The sequence below is a fragment of the Sceloporus undulatus genome, chromosome 4 (assembly GCF_019175285.1).
Source record: "Sceloporus undulatus isolate JIND9_A2432 ecotype Alabama chromosome 4, SceUnd_v1.1, whole genome shotgun sequence".
NCBI classification, from domain to species: Eukaryota; Metazoa; Chordata; class Lepidosauria; order Squamata; family Phrynosomatidae; genus Sceloporus; species Sceloporus undulatus.
Genome location: NC_056525.1, coordinates 196,752,321 through 196,774,291, shown reverse-complemented (window position 1 = coordinate 196,774,291; position 21,971 = coordinate 196,752,321). Strand labels below are relative to the sequence as shown.

Genomic DNA, 21,971 nt, shown 5'->3' with positions numbered 1-21,971 from the left:
TTGGAAAACTATGTTGTCCAGTCACTATTTAATACCACATTGGCCATTGCCATCCTCTGAGGCTGAGAGAGTGTGGCTTCATGCTCAAAGCTTAAGGAAAACCTATCCTGGGGCTTTCTGGACAAGTTTCTTCAGAGGGGGTTGGCCATTGCCTGTTTTTGTGATTAATCACTATGTTTTACTTATGTTCAATTTGTAACAATGAAAATACGATTCATAACAGTAGCAAAATTAAAGTTATGAAGTAGCAACAAAAATAATTTTATTGTTGGGGGTCACCACAACTTGAGGAACTGTATTAAAGGGTCACAGCATTAGAAAGGTTGAGAACCACTGTCTTAGCAAAAGTCCCCACAAGCCCCTTCAAGAAAAAAGTAAAAAAAATAAAGTGAAAAATTAAAGAAGAACCCCTCAAACACTGTTCCAAGGTCACTTTCTCCTATGTACTCCAAAACTTGCTTGACTATAAAAAAAATTGTGTGCCGTTAAGATTTAAAAAGTTTAAGAACTCACCCAACCAAAATGGCCACATTTTGAAGAGAATCAGCCTTTCCTCTTGCAATGAATGGTCTGGAAATCCTCTGCCAGCAGTTATATAAAATTAGGCTTCTAGCTCTGGACCCCCAGTGACCCACAGAAGTGACTCACAGATTAAAAGTTTGAAAACTCATCCAATCAAAATGGCCACTGAGTTTCTAGGACATGTCCTATATTTCAACTTCTGTCCAGGAGGAATCCCAAAATGTCCTCCATTTTCAGCATAACTAAGAAGCATGAATTTATATTTATATTAGAGTTTAGCTTCTATTTTGTGATGTTCTGCATTATCTTGAATGTCCTACATTTTGTGGTGTCTTTACTTCCTTTGTGGTTATGATATCTGGCCACTCTGATTCAGGATCGTTCCTAGATTGTGAACTCAATCCTTCACATGAATGTAACCTTATCTAAACCAAATCAAGGAACTATCTCCTAGAGTAGACACAGGAATTGTGCCCAAGCAATGTTCTAGAGCTTGCATGCCTCATTTTATTCAGACATTATGGAGAAAAAAGGCCACGTGTCATCAGCACATTACAAGCATCTTGCACCAAATCTTTGAAGAACTGTTCCCTAATCCAAATGCATCTGAGGAAGTAGACTTAAGTCTATGGCCCTTATCACATGAGGCACTTACCGCGCTGGAATCGTGGCCCAAACACTTCAGAAGCGTGAAAGTGGGATCGCCGGTCATGCTTCTCAAATGTCATTGAGGCATTTCACTGTTCTTCTGTTGTCAAAGTGTTTGTGGAGCAACCATTTTTTGCATAATGGAAAATCCCGTTATTACAGTAATGACTCCTCTGTGAACAATTTGTCGACAGGAGAAGAGCAGGACGTGCTTCAGTCATGCTTCAGAAGCATGACTGGTGATCTCACCTCTGTGCTTCTGAAGCATTTGGACCACGATATCAGTGCGGTAATTTCCTTGTGTGATAAGATCCAGTGAAAGCTCATGCTGCCAACTTCTTTCTTTCAGTTAGTTTCAAAGGTGCTACAAGATGTCAACATACTGTTCCTTAGGGTTTTATATAGATTTTAAACAGAGATGAGGAGAAAATAAGGCTCCTCATAACATCTAGGGCTCCTCATAACATCTGCTAAAGGCCTAAACAACATGCCTTATCGTTCTTTATTCAGCCCTGCAGTCATTACTGGAATCGCTGTAATAGAGAGTTTCCAAACCACATGTCAGTAATGGTCTAAGAGGATACCACTGCCATGATAGCAAAAGCTGCACAAAGAAATGAAAGAGCAATATCACACTTGCTCTGTCACCCCCTCCCCCAGACTAGGTTAGATCCATTAGACTTGCCTCCCCCCTCTAATGATACCTCTATTGTTCCGATATCAAAATTGATTGATACCATCCTCCCACCCATCCCTAATTTCTTGCGCTAATCTGCTCGAAATTTTAGTGTATTCCTATTGGACAGTTTTCAATTTGGATGTTTAATCTCTTTTTATGGGATGATCATTGTTTTTATGATTGGGAGGAGGGTTGGGATTTTGGGGGTTTAAAATTGTAATTTTTACCTGTTTGATGTTTTCATTATACTGTTGGAATCCGCTTTGATTCCTTTGTGAAAAAGCGGAATACAAATTATTTTGCCGCTAGAAGCAGCTGGAACTACAAGCCCCAGTGTGCATTGGGGCTTGCTCCGGCTCCCTACTGGTGCACGGAGCGGATGGGGCGGTCCCATCGCTCTGCAATGCTCTGGGAGCCGGGCTCGTTGGTGCGGAGCTTCCGGTCCTCCAGGGCTGTCCATTGGTTGGGTGGCCTTGGAGGAGGGGCTCTGCACAGCATGCAATATGGGCAGGGCCTAGGCCTATTTTAGGCCACGTTGCTGGCCCCAGCCCTCAGTTGGCCCTTGGCTTCGAGCAGAGCGGAGCCAAGCTGAGGAAGGGAGAAAGACTTTGAGCTTCTCCTGCCCGCCCACCACTGTTTTGTGGCTGTTTTTTCGTCACAACTTTGGCGGCAGTATAGGCCAGGATCTGCACATTGTGGTACCAGGGCTATGGAGCTCTGGTTTGGGAGTCAATAGGTACAAGGGGGCGAATAGGGCAGGCGTTTGGCCATTGCGGGGGCCAGAACGTGGGAGCGCCTCCCGGTGACTAGGGGCTTAGTGAATTTGTGAATGCAAGACAATGTTTGCGGTCAAGTTGTGTTCCTTAGCCCCTAGGTCATCCCAAGCACCTGGTGGGTGCCAGGTTTGGATAATCAGACAACATCGGGTTGTTTGATTTCACAGATCCTGACCTTATGCTTTGTGCCAACCCTACCAATTGTTGCAAATAAAGTTGTGGCCTTACTTCCAACCTGATGTATTGTGGTTATTTGACAGCAACATCTGAGGCAATATATATATAGGGCATCCATCAGGATGAAAAACTAATTCAGTCCTGAAGCCACATCTGAATTTAGTCTGAAATGGTGCATGCAATCAATATCCTCCAAAAATGTCTGCAAATGTCCAACCAATTAGCATTTCCCTGGCAACAGGTTGTTTGTGACTGGGTGTCTAAAATCAAGGTATCTAAAATCAATAATTTCAAGAACGCGTTCTCCAAACATAATTCTGCCATGTTTGCATATGCCTTCAACTCACCTGTCAACTTATGGTGACACCATGAATTCCATAGGAATTTCTTAGGCAAGAAAAAATCAGAGGTGGTTTTACCATTCCTTCCTCTGAAATATAGCATACAGCACCTGGTATTCATTGGTGGGCCCCTGTCCAAGCACGGATCAGGACTGACCTTGCTTGGCTTCCAAGATCAGATGGGATCCCTTTTTTTTAAGCCAGCAGGTGCACTCTGCATACACAAAGAAAGAGTAACCATACTCCAAACCCACACATTGACATACCCTTAGTTAGATCTTATTATCCAGGATGAGCATGAATTTAAGGGATATATGGCCATTGTTCTGCAAGCAAATTGTCCACATAATCGTACTGCAACAATTGAAACTGATCCTATGCTGGAGATGGCATCCAGCTTCAGATACTGGTGATAATACAGGACCATAATGATATTTTGATTGCTTTATTCACCATGAATTTGTCTTATCATCTTTTACAGGATGTTCAAGATTCTGGTGAATCACTCTTGTGAAGCAAACTCCATGTTTTGACTCTGCACTACATGATGAAGTTCATCCTGAAGCTCTCCCACCATTCAGTCATAGTACATCACCTTGGATTTTCCTCCAGATCTTTCACTCTAAAGCATACAAGTGATTTATTCATGAATAAAAAGAATGTACATTATATCTCCTTACCTGCACATATCTGATCCTGGGAGATATTGGGAGAACCGGGAGTGAAGAAGTGGGATTAATCGGAGGTCACACCATCTTTTCTCCCACCTAAGCCCTGGAGATGTAGGCCATGAAGAACATGAAAGTGTGTCCTGAAAAATATTTCAAATGTATTTCAAGCTTTGGTGTTAGCATCAATTCTCCCAATAAATGCATGAGCTTTCTCTTAATTTATTACTTTGTTTTTGCCTCCCTTTAAGACAAGTCAGTTCCAATCATCATAAAATGTTACTTTGCCAGACTCTGTCATTATTATTTTAGATGTCAGTCCTGCTTTTAATTGGATTTCTTCCCCCAGTAGGAAATGACATGTGAAAACTTCTGTATTATCTCCAATATAACTGGAGATATTTTTCACCCAAAAAGAAAAAAGGAAAAAAAATGCAATCAAAATCGTAACTGTAAAATAAAACTGTGTGGTCATCGTAGACCATTATAGTCTGCCCAGTTGTTTAACATGTGATGTCATTCCACATATTGCAGCACACAACTCTCACTGCATGAACAGCTATATATTCGTTTTTGTAGAATAGATTCAGGCTAGTATTCAGTATTTGTGTGTGTGTGTTTGTTTGTCCTTTAAAAAAGAAGAAATTATAAAATTCATTTAGTATAGATAACTCTGCAATGTAAACCAAATGAAATCCATTCTTCTGAAAGCTTTTCCTATAAAGAGAGACCAGTCCCCATGAGCTATCATTAAAAAAGACTCCTAAGTCTCCTTGTGGCACAGTGTGCATTGCTCTTAGAGGCAATAGAAGCCTCAAACTGTGGTGTGATCTGGTAAAAGTTTTTCCACTACACAGATTTCCTATGGAAGTGCATACATGTAAAACAAATGGAAAATTCAACATTCTCACAAGTGGACCTTGTAGGTCAAGCCATCATTTTAAATCGTGGAAACAATACTATGGGAACACTGTAACAAGCACCTACCTACCCCTTCCCACTGGAAAGCCCAGCCATCAGGGACGTAGACAGGATTTTGGGAAGTGGGGGCTCTAGACTAAGTGCCACCATTATAACAGGGCTTGGGTGCAGCAGCGCGATGGCACACACTATTTATTGTATCTAGTGGAAGGGGGGGTCCAGACCCCATGGAAAGCCCCCCCCCCCCGGCTACGACCTTGCAGCCATGCAAACCATGCACTCTATTTTTCTCATATGGATGAATGTCAGCAATGCATTTTAAATGCGAACAAATAAAAAAATTTGTGATGCATTTCATCAGCTTTCTTCATTTAAAATATTTTGTTTCAAAAAATCTTAAGGATTATGCTGGCCTGGCTTTAATAGTGTAATATGGTATATGTGTTTTCTTATTGTTCCATGCTACACTAAAATCCCTGACATTGGGCCTAGTAGTAAATTGATCTTTGAAGTTCCAGAATGCATATAGTCCATGTATGATGAAAGCATTTCAGCCCTGCTGTCAACACTTCTCATGAGTCACTTGAGGGGATGGGGACAGTGGAGAGACCCCAATTTGTACCCAGAAGATGGTGGCAAACTCCAAGCTCTTGATTTTCCAGCACATTTCTGATAGAGCCACTCAAAGACTCAGAGGCTCCCTTCACACAAGCTCTGAAAAGGGGCAGATATGATAGAATTCACAGTATATGATTTCATTATTAATTAGATGGTAACTTCATGTTTTTCTACCTGTAGCTCCATCATAAAAAAGGTTGTTAACATTATACATTGTTATGTTTTCTCTACCTATTATTGTTGGCTGTTGTTGTTGTTGTGTGCCTTCAAGTTGTTCCTCCCACCCCGCCTACTTACAGTGCTCCTAAGGTGAATCTAACACAATTTTCTTGGCAAGAAATTTTTCAGAGGGGCTTTCCCCTTGTCTATTATAGAAACTGGTATATTCTGAACAAAACCATGAACACACATAATTTGCCATTTCATTGCAAGTGTTTGGTACTATTCAGCCTCAACAGCAGAAACATTACAGCAAAATCTATTTTTTGTATGGGGTAGTACTTCAACTGATTTAATGGGCAATAATGACAAACTCTTAGATTGTTGTCATTATTATTATTATTATTATTATTATTATTAACCTTTATTTATGAAGTGCTGTAAATTTACACAGCGCTGTACATGCAATATTTTTAGTTAGACGGTTCCCTGCCCTTGGGCTTACAATCTAAAAAGACATGACACAGAAGGACAAGGGAGTAGTGGAGGAAAACGGTAAGAGGTCCAGCAGTTCCTCTCTACCTCCAAGGCCTGGACCAAGGCAGATGGACTGGAGGGAGGGCTTGGCTTTGTAATGGATGGTTAATCATTTTCCAGGGAAAATACATACATTCAAGTAGGATAATACATATAAAATACATAGCAATACAGGAAATGATTCGATAAAACAGACAACAAAAGAACAACAAAAAGCAAGTGACAATTATGCAATGCCTGGGAAGGCTTCTCTGAACAGGATGGTTTTCAACTCCGTTTTGAAGCTGGTTAAAGAAGTGATGGCTCTTGCTTGTGGGGGAAGAAGGTTCCAGGAGTGAGGGGCAGCAAGTGAAAAGGGGCGAATCCGGGATGGGGCAGAGGAAATCCTGGGCTGGGACAGCAGACCTTGACTATCAGAACGGAGGGCCCTGGTGGGAAGGTGAGGAGAAAGAAGGTCTGATAAGTAAGGAGGGGCCAGTCCATGGAGGGCTTTAAATGTCGACAGCAGGAGCTTATACTGAATGCGGAAAGGGAAGGGGAGCCAGTGAAGGGATGCCAACACAGGAGAGATGTGGTCAGAGCGGTGGGTGGAAGTGATAATGCATGCAGCTGAACGCTGAACTGAGATTAAAGGACGGAGGTGAGAAAGAGGAAGCCCAGCCAGGAGGACATTACAGTAATCAAGTCGTGAGATCACTAGGGCATGGACCAGGATCTTGGCAGTAGAGGCGGAGAGATATGGTCGGATTTTGGCAATATTGTATAAAAAGAATCTACAAGCCTTGGCTGAGGTCTGGATCTGAGGGATACATGACAGAGAAGAGTCAAAGATAAAACCAAGACTGTGGGCTTGCTGGACTGGTTGAATAGAAATGTTGTCCACAGAGACAGAAAAGGAGTGTTGAAGGGTGGGTTTAGGAGGAAAGACAAGAAGCTCTGTCTTGGACATGTTGAGCTTCAAACGCCGATGGCGCATCCACTGTGAGACAGCTGTGAGGCAAGACAAAACTTGCTGTTCAAGCCTTGGAGAAAGGTCAGGGGTGGAAAGATACAGCTGGGTGTCATCGGCATACAGATGGTAGGAAAAGCCAAGAGAGCTAATGAGTTTTCCTAAGGACAGTGTGTAGAGAGAAAACAGAAGGGGACCCAGAACAGAGCCCTGGGGAACTCCAACAGATAAGGGAACAGGAGAAGAAGTCTGGCCCCCTGCAACTACTGCAAAAGATCTGCCAGACAAGTAAGATCTAAACCAGTCGAGAACAGAGTCTGAGAACCCAAGGTCAGAAAGTATATCAACTAGAAGACAGTGATCAACAGTGTCAAAGGCAGCAGACAAATCAAGAAGGATGAGTACAGAGTAAAGGCCATTAGCCTCGGCCTGTAAAAGGTCATTCGAAATCTTAGTGAGAGCTGTCTCAGTAGAATGCCTTAGGCGGAAACCAGACTGAAAGGGATCGAGGATGGAGTTGGCTTCAAGAAACTCAAGACAGTGTTAATAAACAACCCGTTCCAAAACCTTAGAAAGAAAGGGAAGAAGAGAAATTGAACGATAGCTAGACAAAGAGGAGGGGGCAAGAGAAGTTTTTTTCAGAATTGGGGAAATGAGAGCATGTTTGATGTCCGAAGGGAAGTAACCTGTAGAGAGAGAGAGATTGAAGATATGGAGAAGCGAGGGCAGAAAGGAGGGAGCTATAGAGATTAGAAGACGAGTAGGAATTGGATCAAGAGAACAGGTTGCAGGTTTGGAAGAGTTCAGAAGTGTAGAGAGTTCATCCAAAGAGGCAGGAGGAAACACAGAAAATTTGTTAGGCGAGGGCGATAGAAGATTAAGAGCAGAAGAAGAATCGGGGGGGACTATCTCAGAGCGAATAGTGGAAATCTTAGAGATGAAATAAACAGCAAAGTCATTAGGAGAGAATGATGAAGAGACAGGAGGAGAGGGAGGTTTAAGCAAAGTGTTGAAGGTGGAGAACAAACGCTGCGGGCGCCTCTCATTGGCGGAGATCAATGATTTGTGCACACTTCTCAGTTGATCATACCATCTAGAGCATTTTCATCTTTTTGGCAAGTCAAAAAATATATCATCTTACCGTATTATTGGGATGGTAGTTAAGATGTAAACCACTGTCACACAGGGGTGATGATGTGCCACTACTTTGATCACTAGGAATGCCTAATACAAATACAAATGCAGAAAATTTATATGCAGAAAAAACATATACATCGTTTTGTGTGGGTTTTTTGGGCTATGTGGTCATGTTCTATCATATACTATTGAAGAACAAACACTTCACAGGCAAAACTGACACTCATATTATCAGGGTTGTAACTATAATTTTCACTTATTAAACAATCAGTTCTAGACATGTCATATAACCTTATATATAATTTGTTTTTAAGCAAACCACAATTTATGAAGCTGGCTTGTTTCAAACATTATAACTATCATCATCATAACCTTTATTAGGCATCTCAAAAACATAATACACAATTAAAATTATAACTAAAATTATTTATATAGATACTTTAAAATTCCTTCCTTATACAAGTTATTCTATGCACTACAGCTGTTCAAATTGTACCAAATTTTTGTTGCCTCCATTAGAAAATTTGACATCAATCGTGTAATCTGCTCATTACAATCCTCCAATAAATTCACTAGAGTTATATCCATTACACAGTAATTCATTTCCATCAGTTTCATTATCAATTTCTTTCTCGGTTTTTGATACAATGGGCAAAGAAAGACAATATGTTGTAGGGTATCTGGGGATGCTTCACAAAAAACATAAACGGTTAGCAAATGGAATTTTCATATATCTCCCCTTAGTAACACAAGACGGATGGATGTTCAGTCTTGCAAAGAGGAAGGCTTTCCTCGCAGCCTGAAGGGACAATGATTGGAAATACTTTGGTATCTCACCACAACAGGGGGGAATGCCAAATACAAAAGGGGAGCATACTCTGGGAGAGGTAGAATAAATTTTCTTATGTTCCCAACTCAAAAAACAATCCTTAATTGTCTTGAAGCACTCCTGCTCCATCAATAGGAGTAGAGAGTCCAAATTTAAACCCTTTAGTTTTAGATTATCTTCAAAGGTTTTTGACCACTTAGTATAATAGTTATCAGATAGAAGAAACCAGATTAAACTAGATCTATTTGGTCTATAATAAATTTTAAGCCAATATTTATATGCCATCAACCAGGCTGTGGTCTCCAGTGAGTCCAAGCCAAGTTCGTCATATAACGTTAAATAATGAACACATGTCGGGATAACAATTTCCTGCAGAACCGAGTTTGTAGATTTTCAACCTCCTTGTTAAAAGCTGTTGCCCATACAGATATACTATATAATATTAGAGGTCTAATTTTAGCTTTATAAATTTTCAGGGCTGCAAGGACATCTTGGTTTCCCTTCTTATAGTAAAAGGATTGTAGCGTTGCCAATGCTCTTTTCCCAGAATGAACAGCCTTTTCTCTCTGCTTTACCCAAAGACCATTGTAATGGAATAGAACACCCAAATATGTATACATTTTTACCTGTTCTATAGATTGATTATTCACTTTCCATTTCCTTGGAGTAAAACCTTTTGAAAATACCAAGACCTTTGATTTGTTAACATTTATCTGTAGGTGGAACCTTACACAATATTCACTAAATCTATTCAGGGCTCTCTTTAAGCCCACCTGAGTCAGCGACAATAGTACAGTGTCATCGGCATATTGTAACACTAAAAGTGGGCGATTTCCTAACATAGGAGGGTGGGTATCAACCGATGACATGAAATTTGGAAGATCTGCTACAAATAAATTAAATAAATGGGGAGCTAGGACACAGCCTTGTCTTACACCTATTCCTGAATAGATAGGGTCAGTTAGATGACCACTATCAGTAAATTTTACCCTACAACGATTGTTGGTATAAATTTGGCTCAACAAAAACAGAAGTCTTGGATCTATACTTAAACTATCCAGTTTACTCCACAGTGTAGGTCGATGAATTAGATCAAATGCCGCTTTTAGATCAATGAACGCAGCATATAATTTCCCTTTAGGACTGGAAATATATTTATTAACGAGAAATGAGATAACAGTAATATGATCTATGGTAGACATGTGACCTCTGAAGCCCGCTTGTTCAGGTCCCAGAATGGCTTGAGTAGTCATCCAGCTTTGCAATTTCATTGCTAAATGACTGTCATATAATTTACCCACGATAGAGAGCAGGCTTATCGGGCGATAATTAGCTGGGTCTTGCTTATCACCTTTTTTAAAAATAGGAATAATTATTGAATCTTTCCAGCTTGCTGGAATCAGCCCCGAGTTGTTTACCAGGGTGAAAAGATTTGCCAGAGCTTTGGACCATAATTCTGAACCGTGTTTCAAAACCTCTGCCGTAATAGAATCATAACCTGGCGATTTAGCAGATTTTAGTTTAAGAATTAATTGATACACTTCATCTGGTGAAACAGGGTTCCAGATAATAGAAGGGTTTGTAATTACTACAGTATTTTCAGTTGATTGAGTTTGCATCTTGTTTGTAAAATACGATACCCAAATTTGGGGCGAAATGCCAGGACAAGATAAATTTGAGTCGTTATTCATATGCCTCCTTACTGCCAACCAAAATGTTTTGGAATCATTTGATTTCAGGTCCTTATCAAAATCGGCCCAATTTTGCTGATAAAAAGCTTTCTTTTTGTCTTCTATGTACTTATAAAATTCTACCCTGGCCTTTAGGTAAGTACTAAAATTTTCCTCGGGGTTGTCTAAAGCAAGTTGGAATATTTGTCTAAGGTTCCTTTTCCCTATAAGGCAACTTTTATCAAACCACGAGCTCCTCCCTCTAGATGGATTTATATAAGTAGCTGTTTTGATGCTCATAATAGATATTACTTTTCCATAATTTACCAGGGCATTTTCTATTGTGGTGCTATTAGCTAGATCGTCCATTATCGCTAAGGCACTAGCTTCCTTATAGATTTCACTGACTGCCTCCCTTGTTCTAGAGCTCCAATAGATTCGTTTTAATCTTTCATAACTAACAAACATTTCAGAGTTTATGGTAGGTGCAATAATTAAATTGGGTAATACCATAGAAACTACTAGTGGCATATGATCACTTTCTGTCCTATGGCAAACCTCAAAGGCTGTAATCAAATTCAACAAAACTGGACTAGATAATACATAGTCAATAGAACTTCTCCCTCGTGTAGCTATAAAAGTGAATCCATTTGTGTTTGGAAAGTACTCTGAACCGTTTAGAATAAATAAATTATGAGTAATACAGAAATTTGCCAGAAGAATCCCATTTTTGTTTGTAACTGGATCCAAACTAACTCGGGGGAGATTTAGTGGAAATGGAGGCGTATTTACATCGAGCATACACTGCTCACAAAGATAGTCATTTGAGGGGCCAATTCTAGCATTATAGTCCCCCATCAATAAACACCCTACAGGATCAGGTTTGTTAGTAAACTCATCAATATAATTAGATAGGTGGTCCCAATAAATTGAACTTGTTAAATTATTATAATTTGCTGGTATATAAATATTAACTAATATTATTTTAACAGACTCGAATTTGAGAAGAATTGCTTGTGCAATCTCCTGACAAAGGGTTAGAATTACATGCTGAAGGCCACTAATTATTTTTATCATTTTCAGTAGTGGAGGACGAAACATTATAATTGACCTTTACTACATTGTAGGATTCATACAACACAAAAGACCACAGCCCTTCTTAAAACAGAGTGGAGGCCACACTAGGAGGGGAGGAGACTGTATGCAAGATCAAGGCTTGCTACAACTTTTTCTTGCAATACTAAACAATAATTTCGTATTGATTCTTATACACAACAAGTAAAACAATGGTCTGATATTAATGACATGCCATTTTTGCTGTGGCATGACATGTGAGTAGAAGGAATATACACTAAATTTAAAACAGTGATTCAATTTTAATTAGTCAAAGTATCTAATTATATTTCCTTTCCTATTGTCAGCACAATTACCAGAAACACTACAAAGACACATTTCAATTGTCAAATTTTTTTTTTAGAAAACACACACACACATACACATATATATATATACATATACATTTATATGTAGGCATTAATGCTTTCATTTATTTAGAAATACTGAGTGAGCAGTTGCTTAGAGTCCTCTGTTTTGTCTGAAGCATCATTAATAGTTTTATTTAGATTTCAAAATCAATAAATTATAAAAAATATAAATTAATTAGAAAAATCAATGGGGTAACAGGTTCTTCTTAAATTTATGATCTTATGACAGTAGGAGGAGCAGGAAGAAAAGGGGAAATCCTGTCTTTGAAACTGAAAAGGAGTTATCTTCAGATAAAGTAAAAATGTGAAAATAAAATAAAGGATAATAATGTGGATGAAAGAGTCTCCCTCATTAATACCAATGAATGAACAACTATTATAAGACAAAAATAAATGTATCTCAAACAAGCAAATCAACATTTTGTACCAAGTGAATACCAAGTAGAAAATTGTAATCAAATTAATTTGAAAACTTATATATGGAACTTATTATTTTCCATATAAAAGTGGGCAGTAGATGGTGTGAACCTGGATATAATCTACAGATGGCATGTAACATAAGGTCATAATGTAATTATCTGAAACTACATGTTAAGACAGTTTTATAACTTCAGTCTATAATTTAGTATCTGTACTTTGTTACAAATTAAGAAGACAGCTTTCTCTCTGTTTCTTCTATTTCCCAGTGGGTCTAATCAACTTGAATCTCTGAAATAAAATACAATACTGATCATGTTGAACTTTATTAATCTTCACTTTAACACATCAGTGTGTTAAATCTGTGACTGTAACCCAAACTGAAAAGTCCTTGAGATACTATAATAGCTGTTCGCTCGCAGTTGCCAAGATAGGGGTGAGGAAGAAGCAACCCCTCTCCACCTCACTGTCATTATGTACTGAATAAAAGATGAAATGTAAATACCTTGGGCAAATTATTGTTAAGTCAAATAACTTTAATAGCTATCAAAACATGTAATCACTGAGAGCACAGTATACTCAATTGATTTCTAGTGGAAAGATAAAAAGTGAATGTTAACATATTAGCATATGTTAGGGTAGGAAGAAGCTCTTGTTGAGAGAACAGTATGCTCAGGAAAAAAAAACTGCAAATGCCTGGGGGAGCATAGATTTAGACATGAACTAGCAAAGGTCCATTCTTCTTTTTCATTTCACCTAAATATTTACTATACCCACTTCAACTGAATGTGTAAATTCATCATGAGAAACAGAAGGAAGGGAGGGAGAGAGGGAGGGAGGGACAAGCACTACTTTTCTGCTGAAACAGGCTTAAAAAGTTATATTGTGAATTGGTTTTTAAACTCCTATGACTGGGGACACCTACTTCTTAGAAATAATCATTATACTTACACGCACAGTCCTCATTGAGGGGCAGTTTAAGAAATGCAGGCGCCCTTTTGAGAAAGGACACAGTTAAGGTCACCTCTTCTCCAGCATTCCGAAGAACCTGGACCTGAGAATTAAAGAAAAATAGTAGATGTCATACATGCACACACAACATGCACAAAACGCACACGCACAGGATCTGCCTTTTAGTCATAATTCCTCCATTGCTTATTACACAAACATGAACAGAAAAGAACCATTAAAACCAACTTGTCCTTTTATATATTCATTTTTATTTTATTCATTCATTCATTCATTCATTCTATATCCCATCTTTCCAAGGGACACAAGGCAGCATACAAAATTGAAATTAACAGTTTAAGTTTTGTTTTTTTTAAAAAAGGTATTACACAAAAGCTTTAAAAACAATTAAACCGCAGTTCTGTTAAAAATGCATAGTTAAAAATAGTTTTAAAATTCAAATATAAAAATATAAAAATACATTGCATTAAAATACAAACTAGAACAGAACACAACATTTTAAACAATATTCTGCTGTGTGATTAAAATAAATCAAATGCCTGCCTAAATAGAAAGGTCTTAGCCATCTAAGCCATCTTAGACATCTAATGGGAGGGAGTTCCACAGAGAGCTACTGAGAATGCTCTCATGTCCCCACCAATCACAGCTGTGAAGGTGGTGGAACACAGAGAAAGCCTTCCTCCAAAGACCTTAACCATCTAGTATGGATTTATTTATTTATTTATTTATTCATTCATTTTTAAAAGACTCCTTTTTATGTTTGGGCATCTTCAATATTCTACAGTGACTATATAGATACATGTATAAAAACAAAAACAAACACAAAGAGGGATGCATTGCATAAAGATTTTAGACTGGCCATTTTGTCAAGGACAGGTAGTGAATGAGATATCTACGAATCTCAATCTGTATCAGAAAGGTTTTTGCTGTGGTCTTCAAGCAGTACATAAAATTGGGTGCCAAATGGAGCACCTTAGTCTTAGAATCATAAAATTTTAGGGGATTATCACATGGAGGCTTACCGTCCTTAAAACATCACTAAATTGTGCAAGGTTGTGATCACCGGTTGCACTTGTCCCCAGTGATTAAATCCTCATGGAGGCATTCTGTAATTAAAACGTTCATGGAGCAGTCATTTCTCTGCATAACGCAAGTTCCCGTTATGCAGAGAAATGGCTGATCCATGGATGCTTTAATGATGGGAAGCCTCCATGATGACCAGTGATCACGCCCTTGTGCTTTACGAATGATTTAGCAATGTTTTAAGGACAATAAGCCTCCATGTGATAATCTCCATACTGTTGGAGGAGAATACAAGGGCCATCCAGTCCAACCCCATACCATGCAAGAATACACAATGAAAGCACTCCCAACAGATGGCCATCAAGCCACTGTTTAAAAACCTCCAAAGAATGAGACTCCACCGCACTCCAAGTGCATTCCACTATTTAACAGCTCTTACTGTCTGGAGGTTCTTTCTAATGTTGAGGTGGAATCTCTTTTCCTGTAGTTTGAATCCATTACTCCAAACCTTATCGCAGAGGGGCTCCAGGCACGGGACAAGAATGGAATGAAAGGGGCCAGGAACGTGTGGGGGGTGCAGTTTACTGCACTCAGAAATTCCCATTCCGTTCCATTCCCTTCCCTTCTGTTCCCAATCCATCCCAGGGAACAAAAAATCACCTCCTCTGGGATGGATTGGGAGTAGACAGAGAAACTGCTTTCTCATAAGCTCAGAGTTTAAACACAATGCTTTTCTATTGTTATGTGAATTACTGAGTCCATCCAGATTATCAAAACAACCTTCACTAGTGTAACAGAAAGGCAATCCATAAAAAGAAAGAAAGAAAAAGAATTGCTTGCCCCTGATCTGCTCTCATAGAAAGGGACAAAGGTTTCATAGCATTGTGTAATTTGACACAGTGTGAGTCATGCAGGCTTTGCTGAGCAATCCTTTCTGAAAGTAGAGCACACTTGATCACTCTTGATCACAGCAAATATCAAAGATGATGTTACTGAGAAGGTTATAGTGAGCAGTGCAAAACTGAAAGACAAAACTAGAAAAAAGAAGGAGATCCTGAAATGGAAGCAAACACTTCTAACTTTCAGTCACAAGAAACATCTTAAGTTAAAATAGCTTAGATATATGCCCTTAGGACTGATTAAAAAGCAACTTCCTCTCTCTCTTTTTTTAAAAAAAAAACCCTTTCCTTCCTTCCTTCCTTCTTTTCTTTTCTTTCAAACAGTTTTTGTAAGCACTTTCTCATGGCACCAAAAATATTCCTCCACAGGGTCCATCTTCCCTCCACTTTGTATGTGGACAAGAACACTACTCACGATAGCTGTTCTAAACATTTGTTTAAAGCAAACAAAAAAGTACTGAAGATTTTAAGAAGAGAAAGCTTTTACTTGGTATTGTCTCTGACAGCTAAAAACATAAATGCATGCTCCATATCTAAAAATACCCCCCCCCCCCTCCGGCACCAACATGAGAAGTTCTCCAGCTGAATTTCCTCCTAGGGCATGTTCTTGAGAGGGTTCAGTATATACAACAGCATTAAAATTCATACTGTAATCTCAGTTCAATTTAGAATTCACAGAGTGCTTTTTCACAGCATTTAAACACTGCCCTGATTCAATAAGCAGCTAGCCTCTTGAAAGAAATGGAAAAGGGGGACATGATGCCAGTATTTTATTACTATTTCTATTTATAATTCCTCAACATGTATTGCTTCTCTGGCAAATAAATGCAAATTGAGGGGTTCTGATTGATGTACATCATTGCTAGGGACCACTGCCGCTATAGAATTTTTGTGTTAGCATTCCACTTTTACTGAGAGGCTTCTATCCCATGAAATCCTGGGACTGCGAGTTTAGTTGAGCATTTAGAATCCTCCGCCAGAGACCAATTGTGTCTCACCAAAGTATAGATCCCAGGATTCTATGGGATGGACCCATAGCAGTTAGGGTGGGAAAATAGTGGTATAATTGGGTAGTGTGAATGAGCCCTCAATGGAGCTCAAAGCACAGAAATCATTTGAATTTCCACATCTTTCAGCCCTTACTTCAGGTATGTGGACTGTACAGCAGCCCTAGCCTGTGCAGTAATTCAATAACATGTTTCACAGCAGCCCTAGCCAGCATTCCAACAGTGAGGAATCCTGGGTTCAGTTCAACAACATCCAGGAAGTCACAAAATTCCCACCCGAGCAACAGCATTGTGCACCACTGCAAGCCTCTAAACGATTTTTTAAGCAGCCCCCCTGCACCCACCCTTTTTTGAGAGGTAAGGTCTAGAACAGGCAGGTTTGCTGTTTCCATTACCTGAAAACAGCCTACCAGCAGTAACTCAACTGTGTCAGGATACAGTTTCATTTTAAAACAAAACTGTACTGAGCAAAGTTTAATATAAATATGTAGAGCTCTCACCAACCATGAAGCACCTATTTTGTGACAGGTATCCCAATGGAACCATGTATGCATACCAGCTACTAAATGTAAAGTGAAATGCAATCTTCCTTGCCACCTTATCGGTCAACAGTTTTATCTTCTCTCACCAAATCTTCCCCTCTGATGTGGAGCTTCCAAATTTGCTTCAGCTGATCAATTTAAGAATGTGTTCACATCCATTTGCAATAAACATGAGCCAAAGCCAAGGCACAAAAAGCAGTGCTGGAGTCAGTCCAGGTGCCCCTTTGCCTGACAGATTGTTGCTACACCACCACCACAGTCCTTGTTTCTGCAGTTTTTGCCCGAGGCAGAGCCTCCAAGCAGCTTTTTAATATTTTAAAGACCACGTGCTCCAATCTACAGCATATGCATTTTAGAATTTAAAGCATAATACAAGTAGACCTGTTTTTACTGATTTAAAAATGGCATATTTTTGTTACTGAAATATGGTTAGAGAAACTCCTGAGAATGATAAGGATGCATGTAAATAAGAATTGGAAAAAAAGCTTTGCAATATAAAAGTCTGGAAGTGCTAGCGTAGCTTTTTCATGATTTCTTTTAAGTAATGCTTGACACCGTTAATACACGTCAGCCCAAGAAGCACTACTGTAATCAGACAACTTACTTTATTTGTATTCCAAAGTCATCCACCATAACTCACAGCTCAGAACTGCTGAATACACTGTACAGAGGCTTCTGTATCCCTAAGTGTAGCAATAGTAATTCTTAAAAAAACAAAACCCTTTACAGAAATGACAGAAGACAAGAGGTCTGATGGACTGAATAATCTAATTCTACATGGGTGATGCAAAACACCATATATTCTGCTTCAACCTTTTGACACTCCTTTAATCTGATGGTGTTGAGTAGGGAGGACAAGGTGGGGGAATCTTCATACTGCCTGGGCAAGTATGAAAGCATTCTGAATAGCAAAAGTCACCAGGAACAGTCTACTTAAAAGGCCTGAGATTGATGTTCATGTCTTAACATAACCAAAAAGGAAAACAAATTGTAAAAACTCTTTCTATGAAATTTGTGGTTTGGCTTTCCAAAGCTAGAGTGAGAGTTATAGAGGTGGAAGGGATTGCAAGGGCCACCTTATCCAATCTCCTGCCATGTCACTACATTAGAAGGGAACTGAATACACCAGAGCAAAGAATCAGAATTCAGAATAACCCACCGAATGCAAAGCTGGGCCAAACTAACCAATTAATTTAGAGGAAAATGAGTTGCACAAGAAAAATGTAGAGAATGTACAAATATAGGATGGGTGACACTTGGCCTGACATCAATCAATGTGAAAATGTTATAGGGGGCTCCACACATTTAACAGGTAACAGAACATTTGTGCCAACCACTCCACTTTGTTTTTTACTTCTTGTCACAAATTCATATTCATATATTTATTAAAATATTTCTATCTTACTATTCTCAAAGATCCCACCAAAGGCACAACCTTTCTACAGACGTGGGATGGCATACTCCAGTGGGGCAAAGAGGGTATGCTGACAGCAGCTGTAGTTGATAGTGCTGGTAGGGTGCCCCTGCCAAACTGGTTTTTGCTGAGAAGCCAGAATAAATGTGTGAAACAGCTACTGGGCAGCAGCAGTAGTAGTGGAGGGTGAAACTGGGAGGAAATCTCTCAGTAACATCAGCAATGACACTATGGCTAACACTTGTTAGTGCTGCTCAGAAGCAGGCATATTGAATCTAATCTAATTCTAACTAAACTCTGTCAAGAAAAATGGGGGGGGGGGGGGACACAATGACCTACAGATTGGAAACACTCAATATACATTCCAGTCCTCAAGAGGCTACCATAAGTACAGAATATAGAGAAACTGAATGATTTCCAATTGGAGAGATGCTTAGGCAATGTTGAATTTTATCATCCTATCTGTTTAACTTCTCCGCTGAACATATCATACATACAGCAGGATTAGACTTGGTGGAAAAATGTGTCAAAACTGGAGGAATTTAAGACTTGGGCCAATTACTGAAGAAAGCCAAGGAGGAATGTGCAAAAGCAGATTTACAGTTGAACATGAAGGGGTGGTGGGGGGTGGGAATGACCACCAACAATTTACATAATTTTAAAATAGACAATGAAGACACTGAAATAGTTTTAAAATTTTCCATACTTTGGTATAGTCATTAATCAGAAAGGAGACTGCAGTCAAGAAATCAGAAAAAAAATCTTGGAAAGACAGATAGGAAGGAACTAGACAGGATTCCAAAGTGTAAAGATATATATTTAAATATTAAATTTAGGATTGCCCATGTCATCATATTTCCAACTTCTATGTATGGTTTTGAAGTCTGAACAGTGAAGAAAGCTGATAGGAAGAAAAAAAATACTGGTACTCATTTGAAAAGTGGTGCTGGAGAAGAGCTCTATGGATACTGTGGACTGCTAAAAAGATCAATAAATTTGTCCTAGAATAAATCATGCCTGAGATAGGCTTAACAGCCTAACGTAAATAATGCCTAGAGTAAATCAAGGCTCTCCCATGTCCTCACATAATGTAATGCTTCCACTGTTGGGACACAGCAGAGGGCCTCTCCAGCATGTCTCAAACCTTGGGCAGGCAGATATAGGGACATTTACTCATTCAAATATTGAGGTGCCCAGCCTTTTAAAGCTTTAAATGTCATTGCCAATACCTTAATTTCAAACCACAAATGTATTTGTAAATGTATTTTAGAACCAATTTGCATGGTTTCTTTAAACTAGTCCTATCAGCAGTCTTGCTGCTGACAATGTAAACTTGTTTAAAAACTGTATGTGTAGTATAGTCTACAAGAACAATCCACATTAGACAATCTCTCATGCAATTTTTCAAAGGAGCTCTGGTGGCGCAGTGGTTAAATGCCTGTACTGCAGCCATTCACTCAATAATAATAATAATAAAAAATAAATAAAATAATTTGTTTTTTAATAACGCATTCTCCAAAGATCATAGCGTGGAACAGCAAGTAAGCAATAGCAAGTAAGCTAATTTGCCCCCAACAGTCGGGGTACTCATTTTAGCGACCTCGGAAGATGCAAGCTGAGTCGAGCTTGGGCCCTTTGCTGGTCTGAACTCGCAACCTTGCAATCCTTCCGAGGTCGCTAAAATGAGTACCAACGGTTGGGGACAAATTAGCTTCTTGCAATAGCTTACTTGCTGTTCACCGATATGATCAGCAGTAATAAATAAACAAATTTATTATTATTATTATTATTATTATTATTATTATTACTGTGGCAGAGCTATCACACCTGAACCATTTCTCCAGTCTGACAATTATATTCAGAGGCTGAGGTCTCTACATAAGTGAACCTATATCAGATTACTTGCCCCAGTCTTGTTGTTGTATGCCTTCAAGTCATTTCTGACTTATGGCAAACCCAAAGGCAACCCTGTCATGGGGTTTTCTTGGTAAGTTTTGTTCACAGGCGATTTGACATTGCCATGCTCTGATGATAAGAGAGTGCAAGAGAATTTGCACATGTTACAGAAGTGCTATTAATATTACGTATGCCCTTCTCAAAATTGTTTTCATGTATTTCTTATAACTCAGATTTATTTAGAAATCACTCTCAAAATATTTTTTAACATTCAGTTTTGCATACTCAATATAGTCTCAGTAAGTAACTAAATGGATAGAATCTTTTTTCTATTTTAGAACGTGAATAATATTTTTACATGCTCCCATCCCATACAATGAGCTTATCTGCAAAACCTTGACAGTGGCATAAAGTGGAATCCATTGACAAATCTGTTTTTGAAGTAATGCTTTTGATCAATACTTGCAGCTATCTCAGCTTAGTAGGTAGACTGCTCTGCCTTCAGTCTCAGTTGAGAAAGATATTTCTGTACTGAAGTGAATTCTTTCACTGACAAAAATTAGTCTGCCACCTGCTAGCCATGTGAAAATTTGATTTCCTGCCTACTTTAGCCTTTCATATAATGATAGCCTTTCATAAACACATTAATAATTGCATTGCATCTCCATGCATAATTGTAAAAGCTTTGAAAGTAGTTCTTGTTTTCTCTCACATACTTTCTTTTGGTACAATCAGCTAGGTGATCCAAGTAAACAATACATTGGGTTGCAAATATTTAACCCCCCCCCCCCCCAAAAAAAATCTCTCCCACATATTTCAGGTATTCTAGCTTTGCAATTTCTATTTAGCAAAGCACCAGAAATATACTGGGTTGTGCCCTATTCTTGGCCCTTACATTTTCTTTTCTAGTTCTAGCAAGAAGACAAGAGGAATTGTCACGTGATAGGATAGGTTAAGCTTGAGCAGCATTCTGATTCACAGCATCTTTTCCATATTTTTCTAACCTATTCCCTCTCTTGACACATACACCCTCCTAAAGGGTGAAGGTGGGTCTCTGGAATGGAGGTTTACGTCTTGAGACTAAACACGAAGGGAAAGAGATTTGCCTTGGGGCTGGCTTGAGATTCAAACCCTCACTTAAGTCTTGAGAGTTAAGTGGGGAAGTCTTGGGTTGGCCTTCCAGATGAGGGACAGCCAGGGAGCAACCCAAATAATGAATTGCCCTTGGGGCTCAGGTGTTTTCGCCCTTTTGGAAGCTGGGGAATTGGTCTTGGAGCAGACCATCCACCAGCTGTTCCTACACAAGGTTCTCCCCCCTGGGCTTGCAGTTCTCAAGAAATAAAGTTAAATAGGTTGGATTTTAATAAAGTTGCCCATTTTATAACCCAGTTCTCTGTGTCTGGTCTCGTTATTTAATGAGTTGGTCAGCAAATTGCTTCCTAAAATTGTAACATCTTGGTCAAAGAATTGATTTGAGAGGTGAATATATATTAACTGACTGGCTGGCTTACTGACTGATGTTTTGCTCCCAACTATATTTTAAAGGTGACCTTTTTGACATGGCATTCTTATATCAATTTGGTACCACTTTAACTGTCATAACTACATCCACAGAATCCTGGGACTTGCATTTTTGTGAGGTATTTATAATTCTCAGCTAGAGAACTCTAGTGATTCACCAAACTACAA

General features: G+C 39.0%; 1 protein-coding gene across 1 annotated transcript in view; it reads right to left on the bottom strand.

The window, feature by feature from the left end:
* SNTG1 (syntrophin gamma 1) overlaps positions 1-21,971 on the bottom strand; it is a 169,472-nt gene that overhangs the window by 114,301 nt on the left and 33,200 nt on the right. Inside the window, exons 8-10 of the mRNA XM_042464439.1 lie at positions 13,484-13,586; positions 8,137-8,219; positions 3,824-3,954 (exon numbers count right to left, since the gene is read on the bottom strand). Of these exons, the coding sequence (XP_042320373.1) occupies positions 3,824-3,954; positions 8,137-8,219; positions 13,484-13,586 (317 nt within the window). The remainder of the gene's footprint in view (positions 1-3,823; positions 3,955-8,136; positions 8,220-13,483; positions 13,587-21,971) is intronic.